Source organism: Clinocottus analis, unplaced genomic scaffold, assembly GCF_023055335.1.
Source record: "Clinocottus analis isolate CAN_PGR_092001 unplaced genomic scaffold, fCliAna1.0.p SCAF_22, whole genome shotgun sequence".
Lineage (NCBI taxonomy): Eukaryota > Metazoa > Chordata > Actinopteri > Perciformes > Cottidae > Clinocottus > Clinocottus analis.
In genome coordinates this window covers 10,805,001-10,825,843 of record NW_027175954.1, presented here as the reverse complement: position 1 = coordinate 10,825,843, position 20,843 = coordinate 10,805,001, and the positions used below count along the sequence as shown (strand labels likewise).

Genomic DNA, 20,843 nt, shown 5'->3' with positions numbered 1-20,843 from the left:
CATTCATATAACAGATGGGCTATTTATTCTTCCAACTTTCAAAGGGACTTTTTTAAGCAAAGATTTCTGATCCACATATGATGTTTGTCATGCAGGAGTTCCTCAAGAAGGAGTTCAGTGAGGAGAACATCCTGTTCTGGCAGGCTTGTGAGTTCTTCAGCCAAGTCCCTGAGAATGACAAGAAGCAGGTAACAGACATGCTGAGCATACATTGTTTGATCACCAGCATTCATTCATTTACACCCCAAAAGTGAGATAAGATGCTATGCGTTATAATTCCTCATCTCCTTTTATCACCTTGCCTTTTTTTAAAATCTAAACCTTGACCTCTCCTCCCCCATCTTCTCCAGCTCTCTCAGCGTGCCAGAGAGATCTACAACAGCTTCCTGTCCAGCAAGGCCACAACACCGGTCAACATAGATAGTCAAGCCCAGCTCGCCGACGACATACTCAATGCCCCCCGACCAGACATGTTTAAGGAGCAGCAACTGCAGGTAGCGTATCCACCAAACACAAACCCACGTACCACTTAATTATTGAACTCTCGAGGTGATTAGTAACCACTGCTCCAGGAGCGGTACTACGATGATACTGACCTCTGACCTTCCCTGGGAAAGTGATCAATTTCAACAGCTCAGCTCAGATGTTCAATATCACACACACACACATACACACACACACACACACACACACACACACACACGCACACACACACACACACACACACACACACACACACACACACACACACACACACAAACGTGCACAAAAGCAGAACAATGCACCGTACATACAAGAGACTTTTCCAACAGATGTCGACCACATGATACATAGCCTACACCCATATACAATTGGAAGCATGTCTTACAACACACGCACGCACGAACGCACACCCACACACACACACATACTTATCTAAGCCAGAGATAAGATGTTCCACAATACCCATGGTTTCATCAAGAACTTGATGGGAGATTTGATTTTTTTTTTTACATTTTAGATATGCGCTTTCAACATTTGTGTATATCAGAATCAGCTTTATTGGCCATGTGTACACATACATTGAATTTGTCTCCGGTTTCACGTAGATCTCATCATACATATTATATACAATTAACAAGATAAATGTATGAAAAAAAAGACATTAAAGACAACAAAGACTAAAGACAGCAGAGTAGTCAGAGTAGTGCAAGTAGTACATCCATTATTTCAGTCTTTCAGTGGCGGGCCGTGGATTTTCTACCAATGCCTTCAGTCTGAGTCGATCAGTGTTCATGCCCTGATGGCCCGCCACTGCAGTCTTTGCCTCTCTTGTTCTTTTATTCTTAATCCTCTCCCCTTCTCCCCTCCTTTCTTTCTGTCTTTCTTAATTTTTGTTTGAATACTTTTAACATTGCTTGTTTTTGCATCCTCTCTTCCTGCCTACCATCCCCTTTCTTTCTAGTTTTGCCTGTTTCTATGCTCCTTTTTTGTGTGCTTGTTTAATCTTTCCTTCATTTGCTGTTGCCCACTGATTACTTCTTTCCTTCCTTTTCGCTCCTTTAGATCTTCAACCTGATGAAGTTTGACAGCTATACGCGGTTCCTCAAGTCTCTGCTGTATCAGGAGTGCATGCTGGCAGAAGTGGAGGGGAGGCCCCTGCCTGACCCTTACCACATCCCCAGCAGCCCCACCTCCAAACACAGCACCACCGGCTCCGACCGCTCCAATCTCTCTACACCCAAGAAGGTAACACAACACAAAGACTCCACAAAGACTTCCACTTTACTGCATCTGGTCTTCGTTTAATGTCGGGATACCATGAACTATTGGGAAATATATGGAAACATCTATAAAGTCTAGATACACATCTGTATTTCTATGGGGTACAAATATGCTCACCTCATCAGTGTTTAATCAGAGAGAGAGAGAGAGAGAGAGAGAGAGAGTGGGAGAGAGAGAGACTATTTTTTAGATTATTTACAGTCATGTGAAATTACGCATATAAAAAAATCTGGCTCTTCTATATGTATTTCTCTAATGGGGTTGCATTCATCTGTTGGTGGGTTTCTTTGCGTACATTTGCGTGTTCGCACCTGTGTCTACCCCTCTTCATTGGCTTTGTGTGTGTCTTATAGGAGGACAAAAAGAGCAAGTCGGGCAGCTCTTTAAATCAGGACAGTCGGGATGATTCAGGGGAGCGGAGGAAAGGCTTGTTCTTCTCCTGGTCCCGCAACAGGAGCTTCGGCAAAGGCCCGAAGAAACGAGAGCTGACCGACTTCAACTACAGTCAGTAATTACAAATGTTTGAAAATACTGTTGATGTAAAAGCGAATGCATTTTCATTGGTGGACTGTTTTTCATGTTAGATTTAGAGGTTTGCATTTTGGAGACACAACTGATGAGTGGATGATTTTCAGATTTCTCTGGCAGCAATGGTCGTCGTGAATCCCAGGGTTCGCTGTCTTCAGGAGCCAGTCTGGAGCTGGGGACGTCAGGGTTAGGGAGGAACGAGGTCAGTCTGGGAAGAACTAGTTCCAGACATTTCATGAATGGGCAGATAGACATTGACTTCAACACGGGCCAGCTTTATCAGCTCAAACAACACTGAGAATACTGAAGAAATGTCAGACTGTCTGTAGTTTTTCCTCCTCTCAACTTCCATTTGTCTCTCTTATGTTTCTAACTCTCCTTTCATCCTCCTTGTTCGTGACGCGGTTTTCTTGCTTCAGGGGGATGTTTCCCGTGGTGCGGTATCAGTGTCAACAGAGACCGGAGGGAGCAGCGCCCCCTTGAGGCAGTGTAACATAAGTTTGCCGGACGGCTCATGTCGCTCTGTGCCTCTGAGGTCCGGCGTGTCGATCAGGGACTTGCTACTGGGCCTCTGCGAGAAGCTCTGCATCAACCTGGCAGCTATAGACCTCTTCCTGGTCGGAGGGGAAAAGGTACAACACAAATGGATGTGGTGCTGCCCTAAATACCGTTATTATAGGCTTCAAAGCTATTTATACAAATTATGAAACATCACAACAAATCACACAAAACCAAAGGAAACCAAACAGCAACAATCAATGTCTTTATATAAGAAAGTGGTAGCCTGTGCCCACAGAATTACACGGACTCTGCAGTTCCACGGAGTGTTTTTTCATCCTTCAGCTCATTTTTAGGAAGTTATATAGCCCACAAATTTACTGTTTTGATTCAGTCTCATTGATCAACAGGCAATAGATTCATAACATGTTATTCACATCAACTTTATAAGGTCACAATATGACAAGTGTTTTTTGATGGACCCTGCCAAAAACAATATGAAAGCAGTTTTACACTTTCCAAAGAGCAGCATTTCTGAAGTTCAGAGAATATATTTTGTTTTATTTAGCAATTAGTAATCATATTTTACGGTTAAGCAACTAGCTGGAAATCTTTCATGATGACTTTCCTATTATCTGTCTCACTCTCTCAGCCACTTGTTTTAGACCAAGACTGTTTGACATTGTGCTCTCGGGACCTCCGACTAGAAAAACGCACTCTCTTCAGGTACAGTAATAAGAAGTAAACATCATAGCACTGTAGTTAAGTTTTCTTGAAGAAATTGTACTTTCTTAAATCTGAGTTTGTACTCATGGTTGAATGCACTTATTGTAAGTCCCTTTGGAAAGTGTCAGCTAAATGAAATGTAATCTAATAACCTTTTAAACATTTCAAAACAATACTAGGATTAAAATAAAGAGATTGTCTTGAAACCATCATCACTTTTATGCTGCTGCTACAGAATCCTACAGAAAACACTAATTTGGTTTGCTTTTCAGACTAGACTTGGTCCCCATTAACCGCTCGGTGGGCCTAAAAGCAAAGCCCACCAAGCCAGTAACTGAGGTCCTCCGGCCTGTGGTGGCCAAATACGGCCTGCACCTCGCGAACTTGGTGGCACGCATTGTAAGTCACTCTGGCTGCTTGTATATAAAGACATAAATAGACAGACAGGCTGTGTAAGTGAGGACGTCAAACTCATACTGTTTATGTGTGTGTGTGTGTGTGTGTGTGTGTGTGTGTGTGTGCATGCGCGCGTGATTGTGATGCAGAGTGGAGAGTTGGAGCCATTAGATCTAGGTCTTCCTATATCTAATCTAGATGGGCTGCGAGTGGTATTAGATCTTGCAGAAAACATCCCTGGAAAAGGTAAGTAACACACACACACACACACACACACACACACACACACACATGCATCGGCTGTCTCTCAAAAATTGGTACATTCAGTATATTGGCGTCACAATTATGCATCTGTATGCTCCATTTTCCTTCATTCAGCGGACAAACAGAAGACTGCTCCCTCTAAAGGCCTCGTCGCAGCCTCGACAAGCAGAAACCAATCGACAACAGTAAGATCTCCTCCGGCGTCGTATTTCCCGTTTTCTTCTCACTCTGGAATGTTCCATAACCCACAGAATGTCTTCACTTCCTGGTTGATGATGTCACGCTACTAATTGTCTCTCTCGCTGCCCTCAATCACCCATGTCTGTTTGCAATGTGTCAAAAATGTGTGCAGGTGTATGACGTGTGTCTCTGTCAACGTTGGGGCTGTTTGTGACTGAATTCATGTGCACTATTGCTGTGGAGCAACTCTCAAAGTTGCTAATGTTCCATTATTGTGGTCTGCCTGTGGCCGAGTGCATCGTCAACTTTTCTTTCTGGTTTGCTGGTTCTCTCTCTTCCATAACAAACCCAGTGGTCAGGCGGTAGTAGCCCAGCCTTTGTGGAGCGTTTGCTGGATCTCACAACCCCAAAGACTTCCTCTGTGCACCTGCAAAGGACTTAGGTGGTGGTGGTGGCATTAGCACTTGCTTAAATGCTTTGTGGGTTTTCTTTTGTTTCCCACTTTGGGCAGTAGTGTGGCTTTAGCTAGTAGAAAGCTGGTCCCTCTGGTGGTATGGTGTGTGCTACTGCTACCCTACATGCTGGTGATGCTTAGTACACACAGTATTAAGCATTGTGGTCTGAATGGAACATCCCACCTGTCTCTAGATTAGAAGTTATCATAGATGTATGTTTTTAACAAGAACTATACTTGTTTATTAACTACACAAAACCATCAACCTCATTATCATAATTATTTTCATCCTACTTAACTGTCCTTCTCATAGGCAAAGCATCATTGAAACTTGTGCCCTCTATTCCCCCATCAAATTCTCATTTGAATTTGTCACCCTCCTCACCATCAGTATCACTGGTCCCCACGTGTTCTCGTTACTTGTGCCCATACTTGCACCATGATGACTCAACAGGGCTCTAATGCCCCACTCCGCTCTCATTGTGGCCCCCAGGGGGAGAACAGGCCGTCAGGGACAGCCGGTTCAGCCCACCCCCATGGGGAAAATGGCAAGACTGGGCCCAGCCCTGACACGAGCAGCAAGCCCTTACCCAACCACTCTGTCTCTCTCCATAAGGCTCCGGAGAAAAGAAAGCAGAAAAAGATTAATATAGACGAAGCTGAAGGTAAAGACTGAACGACCTCCCTATCTCTGTCTTTTGTTTCTGTAGCTTGGTTGCTGTGATACACTAACCCTTTGGCCTGTCTGCAGTATTGCAGACGCAGCACCAAATGCTTTCAAAGCTAGCTAGCTACATGTAGCACAGTCACCTCTGCTCAAACTGAATGTAGCTTTGACTTGTCTAACGGATTAATACAAACCCTCTGCTGCATGATTCTTAATTACAATGGATGTGTTTTACTGTTTTCTTCTGATTTTATTTTGGCGATTATTCATTTGTGTGTGTGTGTGTGTACACGTGCACGTGCGTGTGCTTATGTGTGTGTCTGTATGTCTGTACACCTGTGTGTGTATGTGTGTGTTCTTGCAGAGTTCTTCGACTTAATATCCAAAGCTCAGAGCAACCGAGCAGAGGACCAGCGAGGGCTGCTAAACAAAAGCGACCTGAAGCTCCCAGACTTTCTGCGCTTGTCGCCAGTGGCAACCAACCAGGCTGCACATCCTCCCTACATCTCTGAGCCCAGTTGCTCCACCCCTTATTCCTGTAACGCTAACAACGGCAGCTTCCCTAGCAGCGGTCGCCGGGGCAATAAGGTGAACTTCAACGACAGGGGAGGCGGCACCTACTTGCTCAACGCCGGCCATCAGTCCCAGAGCTTGGACTCTGCACTGGGAACTGAGAGTGGAGGGGGGAGGAAAACCAGACCCTCTCCTCCGTTTCCTGGCACCATCTCCCCCATCCACCCATCCCAGGGTGCCCAGCGTGGTCTCCTCCAGGACTCTTGCAGAGGAGAATCGGTCCAGATGCTGGAGGAGGACACGCTGTCTGATCTGACTCTTGTGGGAGAGGGGGACATTAACAGCCCCAGCCTCAACTACATCACTCCCTCACCCCTACAGTGCACAGCCCATCCCCACCCCCGACCCCAACAACAAGCACAGGGCAGTCAGCCGAGCTCAGGTACCTCCCCCATGTGAACTCCAAAAACTTTTGAACTTTCACCTCTTCCTTCACCTGACTGTAAGCGGGACTGGAGACCCAATGAAGTCAGTTTGAAGTTCCTTGTTGGTCACAGTCGGCCCAGAATGCATCCGGATCTCCTCCCTTTATGTAATTATTCACTTTCTGCTGTCTAATTAACATTACGGAGCAATTAATTTCAGCAGTATAAAATACAAGAACGGTTAAAGATAACAGATTGAAATGCTGTCGTGGTCAACAACAGCATTATTATAAACCAGGTCAGATGCATACGGAGAGGAAATGAATGGATGCATTAGGCTTAGATCTGCATGGTTTGTATCTGTGTGAACTTTTGAGCGCAGTGGATTAATTTCCAGAGACGTTAGCTCGATGACCAGTGCCAAACTCCCACCCACCCCTTCCAGTGTACAGAATCTAACAAAGCACTTTAGCCAATTACAAACAAGACTTGACATATATTTACAGATTAAAAATACTTTTTCTTTCCCTGACTTTTTTTTCCCCATTACTATAAAACTTTCAAAATGTCTGTTTCACGCTACAGGTGGATGAGCTGCCAAAGGTTCATTTATGTATTTGCTAATAATCAGTGTTTCTATTCCACAGTGGTATTGAGGCTTCTTTACTGCTCTTCTAAGTGACCCATTTATTATTTCACAACTTATTACATGCTTCTGAGCACATTGCATGCAGACACGACGGGCCAGACCCCATAAATACAAACATATACCACAGCACCATGAACGCACACATTTGCTCAGCTGTTTCTTGATCAACTTGAGTACACTACACTCTGTGTTTCCACCACTGTTCTCTCACCTCAGGCTTTTCTCGTGTCACTCATGAAAAACAGACTCCAGCGAGTGCGAACACATGCAAACTCGCTCTTCGACCAAATGATCCAGAAACGTCTGCACTGACAGCGATTTAGCAGTTTTCCTCTGTTCATCTCATTTTTTCTTCTTTGCACTACATCACATGGCAGCATCTATTTTTTTAATTTTGTTCTTTCCACAGTCAAGCAATTCAACAGTGTTCCGATCCGTCTTTCCCTGCAAGATTTTAGCTGGAAAAACTGGACTAACAAGTCAAACTGTTTCACATTTTAAAGGTTTCACTCCTACTTTATCCTGTAGTATATTGTCAAGAAGACATTAATTTATCCCACGTCCTTTTCATTTTTTTTTTACAATCTATCAGTTAAAAGTATTAATTTGTATATAGTCAAGTTTATGAAATCACCGTATTGCTGTAGTTGAGATTCAATGCAGCCCTGCTGTTCTTCAGTTGTGTCACAATAGAAATCAATTCTCCTCTCTTCGCATCAGTTGACTGTACTGTCTGTAAATAGATGAAATAAATGTTTTAAAGATTGAATTCTCTCTGTAGAGCCTCGTGTGAGCAGCTTCCTTTCTTTTTTCGATTTTAGTCTTTCAATAATATCCGATTTATTCTATTCTCCTGACTTAAATTTCTATGAATGTGTGTGCCTCAAATTTGAACAACTTCTCTCCTATTTATCTTACTTGATATTCTTCTCCTCTCTCTATTGCCTGTGTGTGTGTGTGTGTGTGTGTGTGTGTGTGTGTGTGTGTGTGTGTGTGTGTGTGTGTGTGTGTGTGTGTGCGTGTGTGTGTGTGTGTGTGTGTCTCCAGGACAGGGCTTTTGTTTTGGGGTACAAAGACTTTAGGGGGGGACTGGGCTGTTAGCTATGCATGAGTTCCCCTCTGCTCAACGCCTTGTTAGGCATGCTTTGTCATGCTGGTCTCTTTGGTAGCCCACAAACAAAACTAGCTTCTGTTTCTTCCCTGTGTACACGCACACACACACACACACACACACACACACACACACACACACACACACACACACACACACACACACACACACACACACACACACGCGCACACACACACACACGCTCTCTGATTTTCACTTCACAATGACATATACATGCTCTCGCCTTCAGACAGAGCGTCTTCATCTGTATGTATCCTTTGCGTCACATGATGATCTTATTCTGTGGCAGTTTTCATCACCATAATTCGTAGTGTATTTCGTATTTGAGTATGTTACAGAAGTAGCTGGAACATACTAAAATATAATAATAATAATAATAATAATAATAATAATAATAATAATAATAATAATAAACTATATTACACTATATACTATACTATAACTATACTATAATAGACAATATAATTAAACAAAACAAGCAGAGATAAAAAAAAATCTTTCCCTGTCCTTGTTTTCCCACACACACACACACACACACACACACACACACACACACACACACACACACACACACACACACACACGTACACGTACACACACACACACATTCATCAAAGCCAGAGATGAGATCTCTGTTTGACGGTGATATATGAGTGTGTGGAAGTCACCAGAAGACTGTGTCCGGGACAATGTCAGAACAGTCGGTAAAGGACAAAAACAAAGATCTATGTCTATATAAACAGTGTGTTCAGGAGTTGTCTCCTTTGTGGTGTTGTAAATATGTCAAATGAGGGTCAAAATAAATGTTTTATGGAGACCATAAAATGAATTTGGTCAAATACAAAAAAGCTATAAATCCTTACCGGAACATCATGGAAGTTTTGAAATTTCTTCAAGAGTAAACCAATCTTTGGCTGTATTCTTGTTTTCATGTTGCAAGATCCATTGAGTTATCTGATTGCTGCTGGAATTGCATGGGAAAACCTTGTTCACAGAAGCTGTTATATGAATACAATTGTGGCTTTGGTGCTTTGATTCACTGGCTCTTGCTGGGACCATTGCCCATTGTCCACAGGCCAACCAAATAATTACCTAAGTGCACCAAAGTGCACCAGCACAGTTTGACTTCTCTTCTCAAACGGCTCCACCTGCTGGTGAGAGAAGAAATAAAGAATGTTGGACAGAGAGAATGATAGAGAGAGAGAGACAGAGAGGAGGAAAGTAGATAGCTAAAATAAAAACTGTGTTTGATTAAAACAAGTAATTATGTTTTCAAGGCAAACTCTGGATATTTCAGTCTGGACCATAAGCATTGGACCGATCGACATTGTCATACATGCAGCCGCCAGCATTAGCTAAATAAAATCCTGGAGTGAGAGCAGCAGGGAGATATTTTTCATCCCTTCACTTTCACTATTCCTGTCATGTCTTTGAATAAGACAAGAGTTTTTAGCAGCAGGAAAAAAAAAAGGTCACCACCAATAACATTAATGGTGACGTAAGCATCATAAATAAACACCAGTGCTTTTCCAGCAATTTCATGTCAAATGTCCACTGTATGAAATGTAGTAATATTGTTTAATTTTGTTCATATGCGTCCTGTGAAACAAGACAAAGTATTTTAAAAGAAAAATGGATGGAGACTATTGCAGATGCAGCCACAGGTTTGAGTCACACATTTATTTTTTTTAAAAAGAGCCCTGAGAACAAAACAGCTGTCCCCTAAAAAATGTGAGAATGCATCCCCCTTTCTTGCAGTAGATGGCAGCATGCTGTATTAAGATGGAGACAGTCTCTTTTCATCTACTAACAAAACACACACACACACACAGACACACACACACAGACACACACACACACACACACACACAGCCACACTAAGCCCTCTTTTTCCCTCTTTTCCCATGGTGTCATAGCCAAGAGCCAGCATGGGAATATCTGTCACATCCACTGTGTGTCTGTGTCTCCATGGTGTTGCAACAGTTGGCTACAGGCTGGTCATCAAGTGATACTTCACTGAATTAGACAAAATGTGAATCGTCTTCATTCCTCACTCTCTACTTCCCATACACATAAACGTACAGCAGCAGGAAGATATCCTGCTTGACTTTAGCTATGTTCTTGTTTTGGGGATTTGGATCTGTAAGTGTTCCTTGCATGTGGATGGTTTGCAGTGTCGGCGAGTGCTTTGTCATTTATTTGGTCTCTGTCCGTCTCTTTTTTTAAAGCAGCCTCTTCTTCCTCAGGTAAAGACAGAAATAGACGGAGAGACAAGGAAAGAGGAGGAGGAGGTTTAAAAATGCCCAGCAGAAGAACGTCTTCCAACCCCATCCCTCCTTCTCCTTCTCCGCCTCCTCTTCCTCCACCACGGCCTCCTCTTCGCTCACGTCGCAAATCCAAGTCCCCTTCATCCCGCGCCAACCACTCAACCCCGAAACGATCCTTGGATTTAGACAAAATCAGGGCCACCTGTGACACAGAAGACAGAATACAAACCCACAGAAGGGCCCGAGACCTCAGGTGCTCTCAGGCTGCAGAGCTAGACAGGAAGTGGGAGGGTGTGGCCTCTGAGCTGCGTTGCCGAGGCAGCAGGATGAGGTCAGCAGTATACCAGACGTCAGAATTGCCCTCTATGGTCAAAGTCAAGAGGCAGTCCGAGCAGAGTGAGAGCAAAGGGCAGATTGACCGGAGTAAATTGAAAGCAACCTTTGTTTGAGGGGCCAACGTTTAACTGACTCGCAAACTGTCTGGCCTGCTGATGTCTTCTCTGTGACTCTGACCTATCGATAATGTCCACAGCAGCTGAAACGTTGTCTAGCTTTCAAGATGAGGCAAAGGGCTCGGTGTCAACAACTGTGCAGCTGTTCCCAGACTCTCTACCGAAGGCTGCTATTAGAAGATGACAGGCTGCGATTAACCAAATGCTGTGTCCCAATTCCACACAACATATTCATTCTCAGTATGTACTATGTGGTGGTGTAAATTAACAAAATGTGTGTTCACTAAAGTACTATTTGTAAGTACAATTTTGATAGACTTGTACTTTACTGGAGTATTTCCATTAAATACTACTTGTACTATATTAGATCTCAGAGCGAAATATTGTAGTTTTTACTCATTCACTTATTTTCACAGCTAATATTACAAACACAACATATATGATATACACTTGTGGATCTGAATTACATTAATCTCTGAATTAAGGGGCACTCCAGCATTACCAATACTTGTTAACCAACAAACCCTAAGCAGCAGAGGCTGAAATGTTGGCTCCTCAATGTCTTATAATGCAACTTCACAGCGTGTTTCGCCCTCTGCACATTGTGAACCCCAACTTATTTCTCACCATAAGTTATTTTCTCAGACTTGACCAAACTCATTCAGAGCCTCAGAAAACACAATACAGCTGTGTTCTCAACCTGAGTTGTACTACACATAGTATTCAATGATGTGTATAATTTGTATATTACCCTTTAAACGGGGTATACCAAATAATGAAAACTATCACAGTATTAAAGTCAGTTAAAGCTCTTTTTTCATAAACTGTTTCCACCTGCGTTAGAAATAATAAACACATTTTAAAAAAAGTAACCCAATACATTGTCAGCTGTCTGCATTTTTAGGATATCCTTTAGCATGAACGTGCATTGGTTTTGTAAGATAAGTGTCCCTGCCACCAGCTAGTTCAATACATTCACCTGGCTTTCCAAGAATAAACGCCCCTGAACTTCCAGAGGCCCTCTGGAAGTAATATCATCCCCAAACATCCAGCCCTGAGTCCAGTACCTCCGTCAAGACAGAGCAATGCAGGGATTTACTCCATCACACTTGACTGTGTTGCCTAGAGACAACAGGAAATCAGTAAAACCAAGACTACTTTATTCCCCATGTCTCCCCCAGGATGTGCTCATCCAGCGGGCATATGGACACGTTCGCATAATAAAGTATTTTCTTGACTGGTAATCTTGTCTAAGGTATTTATTGTAGCAGATTCGGAGCTAATTTGCTAATCCGACATCTCTTAATTGGCATTGCTCTCGTGACAGTTTTTACAGATTAAACTGGCTCGAGCGGAGGCTCAACTGATTAGCATTAAGGACACATGAATCCCTGTCCGACACCCGGGTCAGAACGAGAGAGAGTTAAGTAAAAGGTGTGCGCGTTATGCAGTTTTAATCCGATTATCTCCATTAAAAGCAATAAGCACTTGAAGCAGGAGGACAACTGCACTAACTTGGCAGGACCTGGCAGGCTGGGGTCACACCTCGGTGGTCTGACTGTCGGAGTGAGAGTGCTGTCAGCTGGCAGGACTTACACTGTAAATGCTATTTTGAAAACTGCACCCCCCCATCTCTCTCTCTCTCTCTCTCTCTCTCTCTCTCTCTCTCTCTCTCTCTCTCTCTCTCTCTCTCTCTCTCTCTCTTTTCACACACACACACACACACACACACACACACACACACACACACACACACACACACACACACACACACACACACACACACACAGCTGCTCGGAACCATGACAGAAGATGACGGATGCAGTTGTCGCGGAGGGACAAGTAAAGTTTAGAGATGGAAAAAAGGTTAATTCGGCCGAGATTCCTCTTATTTTTTAACTTCAAAATGTCTTTCAATTCTTAAGGGACAACTTTAGGAACTTACTGTGTCTTTTAATGATTCTTTACAAACTTCTCCACAGTGGAAGACTCGGTGTGTCGTCCTTCGGAAGCCTTCTCCGGTCGCAGGTATGTGGCAAACCACTATTTATTTGAGCTATCATCTCATTATTCCTACTGAAAAAATACAGCGGCAGACAATTAGTTATTTCATCTGTATCATTCAGCACTAATCCCGTTCGCAACTATGCAGTTAAACTAATCACAACTTGTCAATTGGTCTCTTGGCTGTGCGCCACAGGAGCGCATAACTCTACGTATCCGTGTCAACATGTGGGGATGTCTTGCAATACTAAACCAGCTGATCAGAAAGATTGATTTCATTTAATGCCTGTGTCCTTCAAATTAAGAGTCTGAATATGAAAACGTGTTTGTACTATTTGGATACCAGGTTAGTCATTTGAAAGCTTTCCAGCTAAAAATATAAACTGTGATATCTCCACAGAGTATCAGAGGATTCGCTGCGAGCTTGTCAGGAAAGGAAAGCAGCATATGTCAAAACAGAATCGAGTTTCACTTGAGATGCTGTGAGGACTGACTCTGGCCTCAACACATGAACATGTGGCCATGCAGTAGCCTACAGTGTCCTTGAATAAAGTCTGTAATGTAGTCTACTCATGTGTGTGTGTCTGTATCGTTGTATGTGTGTATTTATGTCTTTGTGTCCATCACCAGCTGTGCCAGTGGATCAGTTCATTGTTGTAGGGTTTGTGATCACAGCTCTGCCATAAACACAGGCAGGCCTGTAGCAGAGATCACACAAAAGTGACTCTGTAGTTGTTCTGTATTCTGCTATTAAGCACAACATTGACCTTTAAGCCTGTCCATCCTTAAAGCTTCTCATTCTGTGGGTTTCTGCTTCAGACTGTCTCTCTCTGCTGGTGTATAAGGAGAAGAAGAAAGGGAAGGAGAAGGGCAGCGGCCACAAGAGGCTCAACGTAACACTGGAGGTACGTTAAGCTTCTTATCTCAAGTGCAGATGAAACGCACTCATGGGGCAGCTTTATTACAGCTCTTCAGTGATGGTGCTTTCTACCGCTGTCACACGTACAGGGGGTAGACCAAATGTAGATGCCACACAGATAGATAAGCACTTGAGGTGGGTCACAAGTAGACTTAAATAATAAAAAAGAAATACAATCTCAGTGTAATTTACTGTGCTCCCTCAGGGGATCTGTGGTGTGGAGCCTGGGCCTGGGTATGATGGGGTATCCTACAGCCTCTCCATCCTCTGTCTGGCACACACGCTGGTCCTGGGCTTCAACAACCGAGATGCCCTGCTGGCCTGGGATGCTCGCGTCCGCTACAGCCTGGGAGAAGGTCAGTGGTTTGGCCTTGTGTGGGCGTCACAGTCCTGGGTGCTTGTTCAATGGTGTACAAATGATTCATGTATTTGATTCAGAAAACTGCCGTTGGATAAAACACATCAACACATTCAAGCTAGTTGTTTTGCATCAGAGGTTTTGTGTTTGTAACACGTACCAGAAGAAACAAGGATCCCAAAGGGGTGCATAATGCTGAAAAGGAGGTTGTTTATGTGCGGATCAGCAGACAACAGTACTAACAACCCTCTTATTGAGAGTTATTTGTTTGGTGATTGGAAGTTTGATACTAGTACTACCGTAATATCTAACATGTTATGTGATCAAGCCTTAAAGAGACACTCGATGCTGCATGACATAACAGAATATTATCAGCCTTCACATGTTTTAAAGACTGAGACCTGAATGTGGTTGCATTCACAGTAAGAATTCATAAGGTATGTAAGGTCCATTACTTCTGTCCTCTATCTTCATATTCCGCTGTCTGAACTTCTCCACGCCTTTCTTTTCAAAGCGGTTACATGAGGGACAAAGGAGAAGTGTTCATAATGTCCCCATGTAAAGAAATGCCAAAATACACTGAATCCCATTTTATGAGTAAACTCTGTTGGAGTTGCATTTATACAAATTAAACATACAATTACATTTTAAGTTTACTTTAGCGAAGCAAGACTTTAAATAAATACTGCAGTTCATGGGTCATTTTTAGTGTAATTTATTGTTGTGCCCCTCCTTTCCTTAGCCATTAGAGGCCTCTCCTGCACTGAAGACGTTTTTTGGCTTTCAATTATAAGTTTGCAGTAGTTGCCTAAATATTATAATTTGGACCCCTCAGAAATAACTTTTAACTTCTGTCCAAACTTTCCTTTTTATCTTATCTCATTGAGAAATGTCTGCTCTGTTATCATGAATTTTAATAACATATTTAAATAACTCCAGCCTGATTTTTAGCTGTACTTCACATCAAGGATGAGTTTAATTTACATTTTTTTGTGCAGCAATAGGCACTAGTGTCAGTACTTATCTTTCTAATAATTTTCCTCCTTCCAAAATGTCACCTGTAAGATATTTTTGAGGCTACATAATTACCATAATTACATTTTGCGAGCAAGTGTCTGTACTGTTCCTCTATCACATATTTTTTATCTCCCCTTAAAACCCACAAACTTCAGTTGTTCTTATACTTAGAGCTCATATCTGAGAACTTCTTTCCAGCTCAATAACAGCAAATCTGTTCTTTCCGTGCCTCCTGCTGTTAAAATAAATTCCACAGCACATTTCATCTTCCAATGTAAAACTCACTGCTAAGAATCACAATGAACTTATTTACAAAATTAGCAAAACAAACAGCAAAATTAGCTCACTCTATTAAGTTAAACTTCTTAACGTTAGTCTTCTCAACTAAAACGTCACAACTTCCTTTTTCCTTCTAATGCTTATTTAAAAATATTTACTAATGATATCGTATTGGCACATGCCGTACATATCTGCAGATATGTTTATTACAGCAAGTGTTGGCTGTGAGAGGAAAAAACAGACCTTTGCACAGAAAAAGGGCCATCTGCACAAACTGTTTGATGACAAATTGCAGTCAGTTAAACATCTTTACCAGAGCTATCGTTACTCTTTTCTTGTGTTCAAGTGCTTGCGTGTGTGTGTGAGATATGTTGGTGTGTTGGTTCTTATCATCAATAGTACTTGTCTTTATGCCATTACCACAGATACTCTACTTTTACTCTCTTCACCTTCACCTTCAGTCCACAGGTTTAGTGTCAATGTCGAGCCAGGTACCAACCTCGAAAGCGGCCCCGCCTCCCTTCACCTGTGCAACAACCTATTGGTCCTGACCAGAGGCGTCCCACCTGTCGTTATTGGCCACTGGAAGTTGTCTGCGTTGCGTCGATACGGTGCGGTGCCAAACGGCTTCGTGTTCGAGGGGGGGTCTCGCTGCGGATTCTGTGAGTAATTCCTGACCTGAGAAGGTTTTAATGCAGTGAGAATTTAGAGAATGTATCTTGCAGCCAAAAAGGGCAACACATTAACTCTAACAGCTGAATAACAGGTTTGGGCATTGCACAACACGTCCCTGGCTCTATCGTTGTTGTTGTTGGTCTATTTGTCTTATTTGTGGGTCACTGCTCAAACCTTGATGCCAAAGGGTCAGGGTAATTTCTACTAGAGCTACATTAGAGCTTAATGGTGGTAAACAATGTCAGTTGTTAATATTATATTTTGATAGCAGTATTTAAGAATCAAAGAGCTTCTTTGAAAGTTCTCATTTTACACCAATATTCAATTCCTCATTGGCAGTACAAGTGATGAGACATGCTGCATTTTGCATAATCAGTGTGACTCAAACCTCCTCTTACATGCAGTATATACTATTACTCATCTTGGAAAGTAAACAAAGCGACTATAAAATTATACATTTCTGAGATGGAAAAACTATATTTTCTCACTCAATGAACATTTCCGTTGCTCTTTTCCTGTATACATGGACAATATTTCAATTTTTTTTAAAGATGGCCTTAAATATTGAGAATTTGCTTGTAACTTCTTAAACTAGTAACTTCAACCAATGCAACACAGTTGTCAAATTCCACTTTTTAAAGGGCTTCTTTTAGATACAAGAACACTGCTTTAAGTTCTCTCTAACACTTACAGGTTGATAGGTGCGTGTGTGTGCATGTGCGTGTGCGTGTGCACGTGTGTGCAAACCATCTCATGGCTCCTACAGGAATAACCCTGAGGGCCAAAGGGTCTGGTTTCAGTGTTTTGATGAGCAACATCTATAAATACCAGCCTCCCCTGTAGTGGTCACTCAGCCAATCACATCGCAGCTGTTAGCTGGAATGCTAATCACAGTTTTCTCCTTCCCCTCATCTATATATTTCCCAGCAGCCCCAGAGGCAGTAGAGAGACATGGTGCAGAGACAGAAAGAGAAAGACGTGAAAGTCAAATTGACAAGTGACATTCCTTGCATGAGTGTTAAGTGTTAGCTTACATTTTTACATGTTTATTTGTATTTGGCAAGTAAACCAGTGCTCTGCTGAGTGTTTTTAAGTTTCACCCAAAGCAGACTTTCTTTTGGGTAATAAAACACGAAAATTGCCCGGTTACAGTCGGGTTTCTGACTTTGTACATTACCCAAAAATGATTGCAAACATGTTCCTTTGAACTTCCCTCAAAGAAAATGCAGAGCAACACGGCTAATGTTCTGTTTTAGCATGCTAATGTCTGTCCTGGAGTTATGCTTGACAATGTACAGCTGCTCTGTGTAAATGTTTTAAGTATTTACATTAGACAATCAGAAGATAGTCATAGCAAAAATGTGCAAATAGTTCAGTACAATTACTGTGTAATATTAGGTTCCACTTTTTCTTTTTCCTTTGCTCCTTTAACCTTACTCGCCTCTCAGCTCTCTAATTTCCCTTAAGACCTCGTGCAAATCAGAGAGCCGCTTCATAGGTCTAATGCTACGGTATAAAACATTTTACCCTTGATGGTCACCGAGCTCTCTGCTGCAGCTGCACTTTGAAAGTCAGCTGTGCTTCGGACGACACAATTTCTGGCTGCAGAGTTGTAGATGTACACCAGTACCACAACCAGCCTTGCTACTGCCATGGACACGCACACACACTTTAGAGTGCCCATGCAGATACGGTAATAACTGATCCTTTGCAGAGGCTGAATGGTCTTGTGATCTAGATAAAAGCAATTTTAAGCTGTCTTGTTATGTTAGTAATCTTTTCATGTCCATGTAGCAGAAATACACGCACACACACACACACACACGCACACGCACACGCACACGCACACGCACACGCACACACACGCACAGGCACACGCACACACACTCGCACACACACCTCATATTGAAATACAGTATCATATCAATGCATGTGTCAGGCCGTTTTTCTAGTATATAGATTTTTACGTTATAAAGTATTACGTAGCATTTTTGCCTCAGTGTTCTTTTTAGTTTGTCCATATTCATCCAGATCGTATGATTTCTAAAAGTACAAATGCAAAGTCAACTTTATCTATTTAATGTCATCAGACATAAAGGTGTGAATAACCCAAAGAGATTTAAATGTCTCTGACTCTACACCTGTTATTAGAAGTGTTTAAGCCTCTTGGATGAGAAACGTCAAGCCAAAACAGCTGTTGTCCTGCATTTGGCTCATTACTCTGCCGTCATTTTAATTAATGAAAGTTGCCTATGTGGACATATATGATAAACATTGGTCTAGAGCAGGCAGTGATGTGATTTGTCTGTTTAAAATTTGACCAAAAAGCTAAAGCTGCTTCTTTTTAGTATAATTTATTACTCTTGCAAAAAAAAAAAAAGACCTGCTTCTTTCAAGATGAGCTTGCATGCAGCTGAACTCAGCATAAGAGACATAAATGAGGACTAGATCCAACAAGGCCTCTTGGTGTTCATAACGAATACAACAATTGCCCTCTGATGAAATGACCAAAGATTTTGAAATCATTTATTTCATCCCTCCAACTCTGAATGATTTTCTTTTGTAATGATGAAGTACATCTCCTTCTGTTTAAAAGGTTACATTGACTTTGTCCTACAAAAACAAAAGGATAGCTTGCTGAGAGAAAAGGCTTCTCAAGGCCTTTTCTTCAGTTAAAATGCTGAATAGAAAGAGCTTCTGACTTCACGGCGCTGTGTCCTAACCACAATCTTGGCAAACGATGCAGAAAACCATTTCTTAGAATTGAGTAGGATTTGTTTAGTTGAATTATACCTAACAATGCATGTACATTTACAAACGTCAAGAAGCTTTGACCGATCATTCTTAAATTCATACTCACAATCACAGACGACCAGTTATTATCAATATGTTTACATAAACAATGGATTATGTGGACATATGGAAATGAGCTTTGATATGTAAACATATCATTGTTCACTAAACAACAAAATAGAAGCGTTTGATGGATTACTTTGTCACTATGAGAGCCCGCCTTCAGATTACACAAAGTGACGGATAGCAGCTGAACACAGGGCTCCGCCCCTCTTCAGCCAGCAGTTTGCTGTAATTTAATTAATGTTTAAGTTGTTTAGTAAACACCTTAGAACTGTGCACAGAGTATTTTTCATACACGATATGTGAACTCTTTTGTTGTCGTAAAGTGTGTGTTTACCTTTAGTCTGGTTTTGATGTCTGAATGGCTGAAGGTGTACAGTCTCTGTGGCTTGTGACCTTGTAACTTAAACACCTTTCTGACACAAGAGGAAAGCTTCTCAAAAGGTCCTCTCAGTTCGGATGAATCATTTAGATTATAAAGCAGAGCATATTTCTATTAGTTATTGTGAGTTCTATAGTTCACTATGTAAATTCCTGGCTTTGACACAGGCATCATCTCAGCTTAGAGCCTGACAGTGATATCTTCCGTGATGGTATTTTCATACTGCATCTGCTCCTGTTGGGAAAGGCTGACAGCGCTAATAATATACAATAAAGCATCTCCACTGACTGGAGAAATAATAAAGGTACACAACAGCTAATGAAGAGAACCAGTTTCCACTCCATTTAAACTCTGCATTTATTCAGCTTACATAACTAAATGGTGCACTGAAAGCATATTTTAGTAACATTTTAGTAACACATACTGAATAAAAGTAAAATGAGACCTTTGATAGATGCGATGAATAAATGCTTCACCAGAGTATTGAATGCTGGTTTGTGATCTTTGGAATTGTCTTTAAAATTATGGATGCAAACTTCATTTTCAACTCAAGACAACAGCCGTTTTTGAAATTTGTAAATTATATTTAAAGCAAAGAAACATAAGACTGACTCAGATGCTTCTGCTCTGTTTTTTGTTTTGTTTTATTAGCCACACACTACTTACAGAACAGAGCCAACACACAACAGATGTAAGGGCTTACTTTGTGGCTGTCTTTTTAAAATCTCAGCAATGTAAGATTGTGATGAATGAATGAATGAAAAGTACTGAAAAAAAAAAAAAAGGATCTGTTTTATGATTTCTATTTTATTTTGCTTGTATTGTGTTTTCACTGACTTTTACCTCTGTGTGGGTTTGATAGCAGAGTGGGGGCTGAATAAGATTATGTAACCTTTAAAAGAAAATACTGCTGAATCAAACAGCCTTGGTTGACAAAGTGTTAACAAAAGCTTTTGGCGTTGCTCAATGAAGATTTTACTCGATATGTCATCATTCACTTCAATTTTTTACTTAACTCTGCTATATTCCCCAGCTCGATAAAACTACTTCATGCTCCTTGCTGATATATTCTCCTCTCATCCATCATAGGCATATGTGTCTCGTTGATGATGATGTTTTGCTCTCTCCTCGTCCATCTTCCAGTGGCTGGTGTTTTCTTCTTGTCCTGTCCCGAAGGAGAGCAGATCAGTTTCCTGTTTGACTGCGTTGTGAGGGGCATCACCTCCGGCAGGACGCCTCATGGCCTGCGACCTGCCCGTCCAGGTGGGCATGCACTCACGCGAGCATGCAGCATGCATGCTCACATTCACGCATGCACGTGAGCGTTTAAAATAAAGACTTACACAATGTGCCTTCAAACATAAATACCTTACAGAAATATTAGAAATAGTGACGCACAGGTCTGAACTAAAACAATCCATCACATTGGTATGTGACT

At 41.8% G+C, this 20,843-nt stretch overlaps 2 protein-coding genes across 6 annotated transcripts in view; both read left to right on the top strand.

The window, feature by feature from the left end:
- rgs12b (regulator of G protein signaling 12b) overlaps positions 1-7,833 on the top strand; it is a 39,849-nt gene extending 32,016 nt beyond the window's left edge. For 3 of the 5 annotated variants that reach the window (XM_068588874.1, XM_068588875.1, XM_068588876.1), the window contains exons 8-19: positions 96-188; positions 351-494; positions 1,546-1,728; positions 2,118-2,268; positions 2,400-2,494; positions 2,712-2,924; positions 3,443-3,516; positions 3,789-3,915; positions 4,062-4,158; positions 4,291-4,361; positions 5,304-5,475; positions 5,842-7,833. In XM_068588874.1, coding sequence (XP_068444975.1) covers positions 96-188; positions 351-494; positions 1,546-1,728; positions 2,118-2,268; positions 2,400-2,494; positions 2,712-2,924; positions 3,443-3,516; positions 3,789-3,915; positions 4,062-4,158; positions 4,291-4,361; positions 5,304-5,475; positions 5,842-6,449 — 2,028 coding nt within the window. In that variant the 3' untranslated portion in view covers positions 6,450-7,833. The remainder of the gene's footprint in view (positions 1-95; positions 189-350; positions 495-1,545; positions 1,729-2,117; positions 2,269-2,399; positions 2,495-2,711; positions 2,925-3,442; positions 3,517-3,788; positions 3,916-4,061; positions 4,159-4,290; positions 4,362-5,303; positions 5,476-5,841) is intronic. The other 2 variants (XM_068588877.1, XM_068588878.1) reach the window with 2 other exon arrangements.
- Positions 7,834-12,670: 4,837 nt separating this feature from the next.
- Positions 12,671-20,843, top strand: part of dok7b (docking protein 7b) — a 17,706-nt gene continuing 9,533 nt past the window's right edge. The window contains exons 1-6 of the mRNA XM_068589181.1: positions 12,671-12,781; positions 12,898-12,943; positions 13,739-13,824; positions 14,044-14,194; positions 15,954-16,154; positions 20,549-20,668. Of these exons, the coding sequence (XP_068445282.1) occupies positions 12,728-12,781; positions 12,898-12,943; positions 13,739-13,824; positions 14,044-14,194; positions 15,954-16,154; positions 20,549-20,668 (658 nt within the window). The 5' untranslated portion in view covers positions 12,671-12,727. The remainder of the gene's footprint in view (positions 12,782-12,897; positions 12,944-13,738; positions 13,825-14,043; positions 14,195-15,953; positions 16,155-20,548; positions 20,669-20,843) is intronic.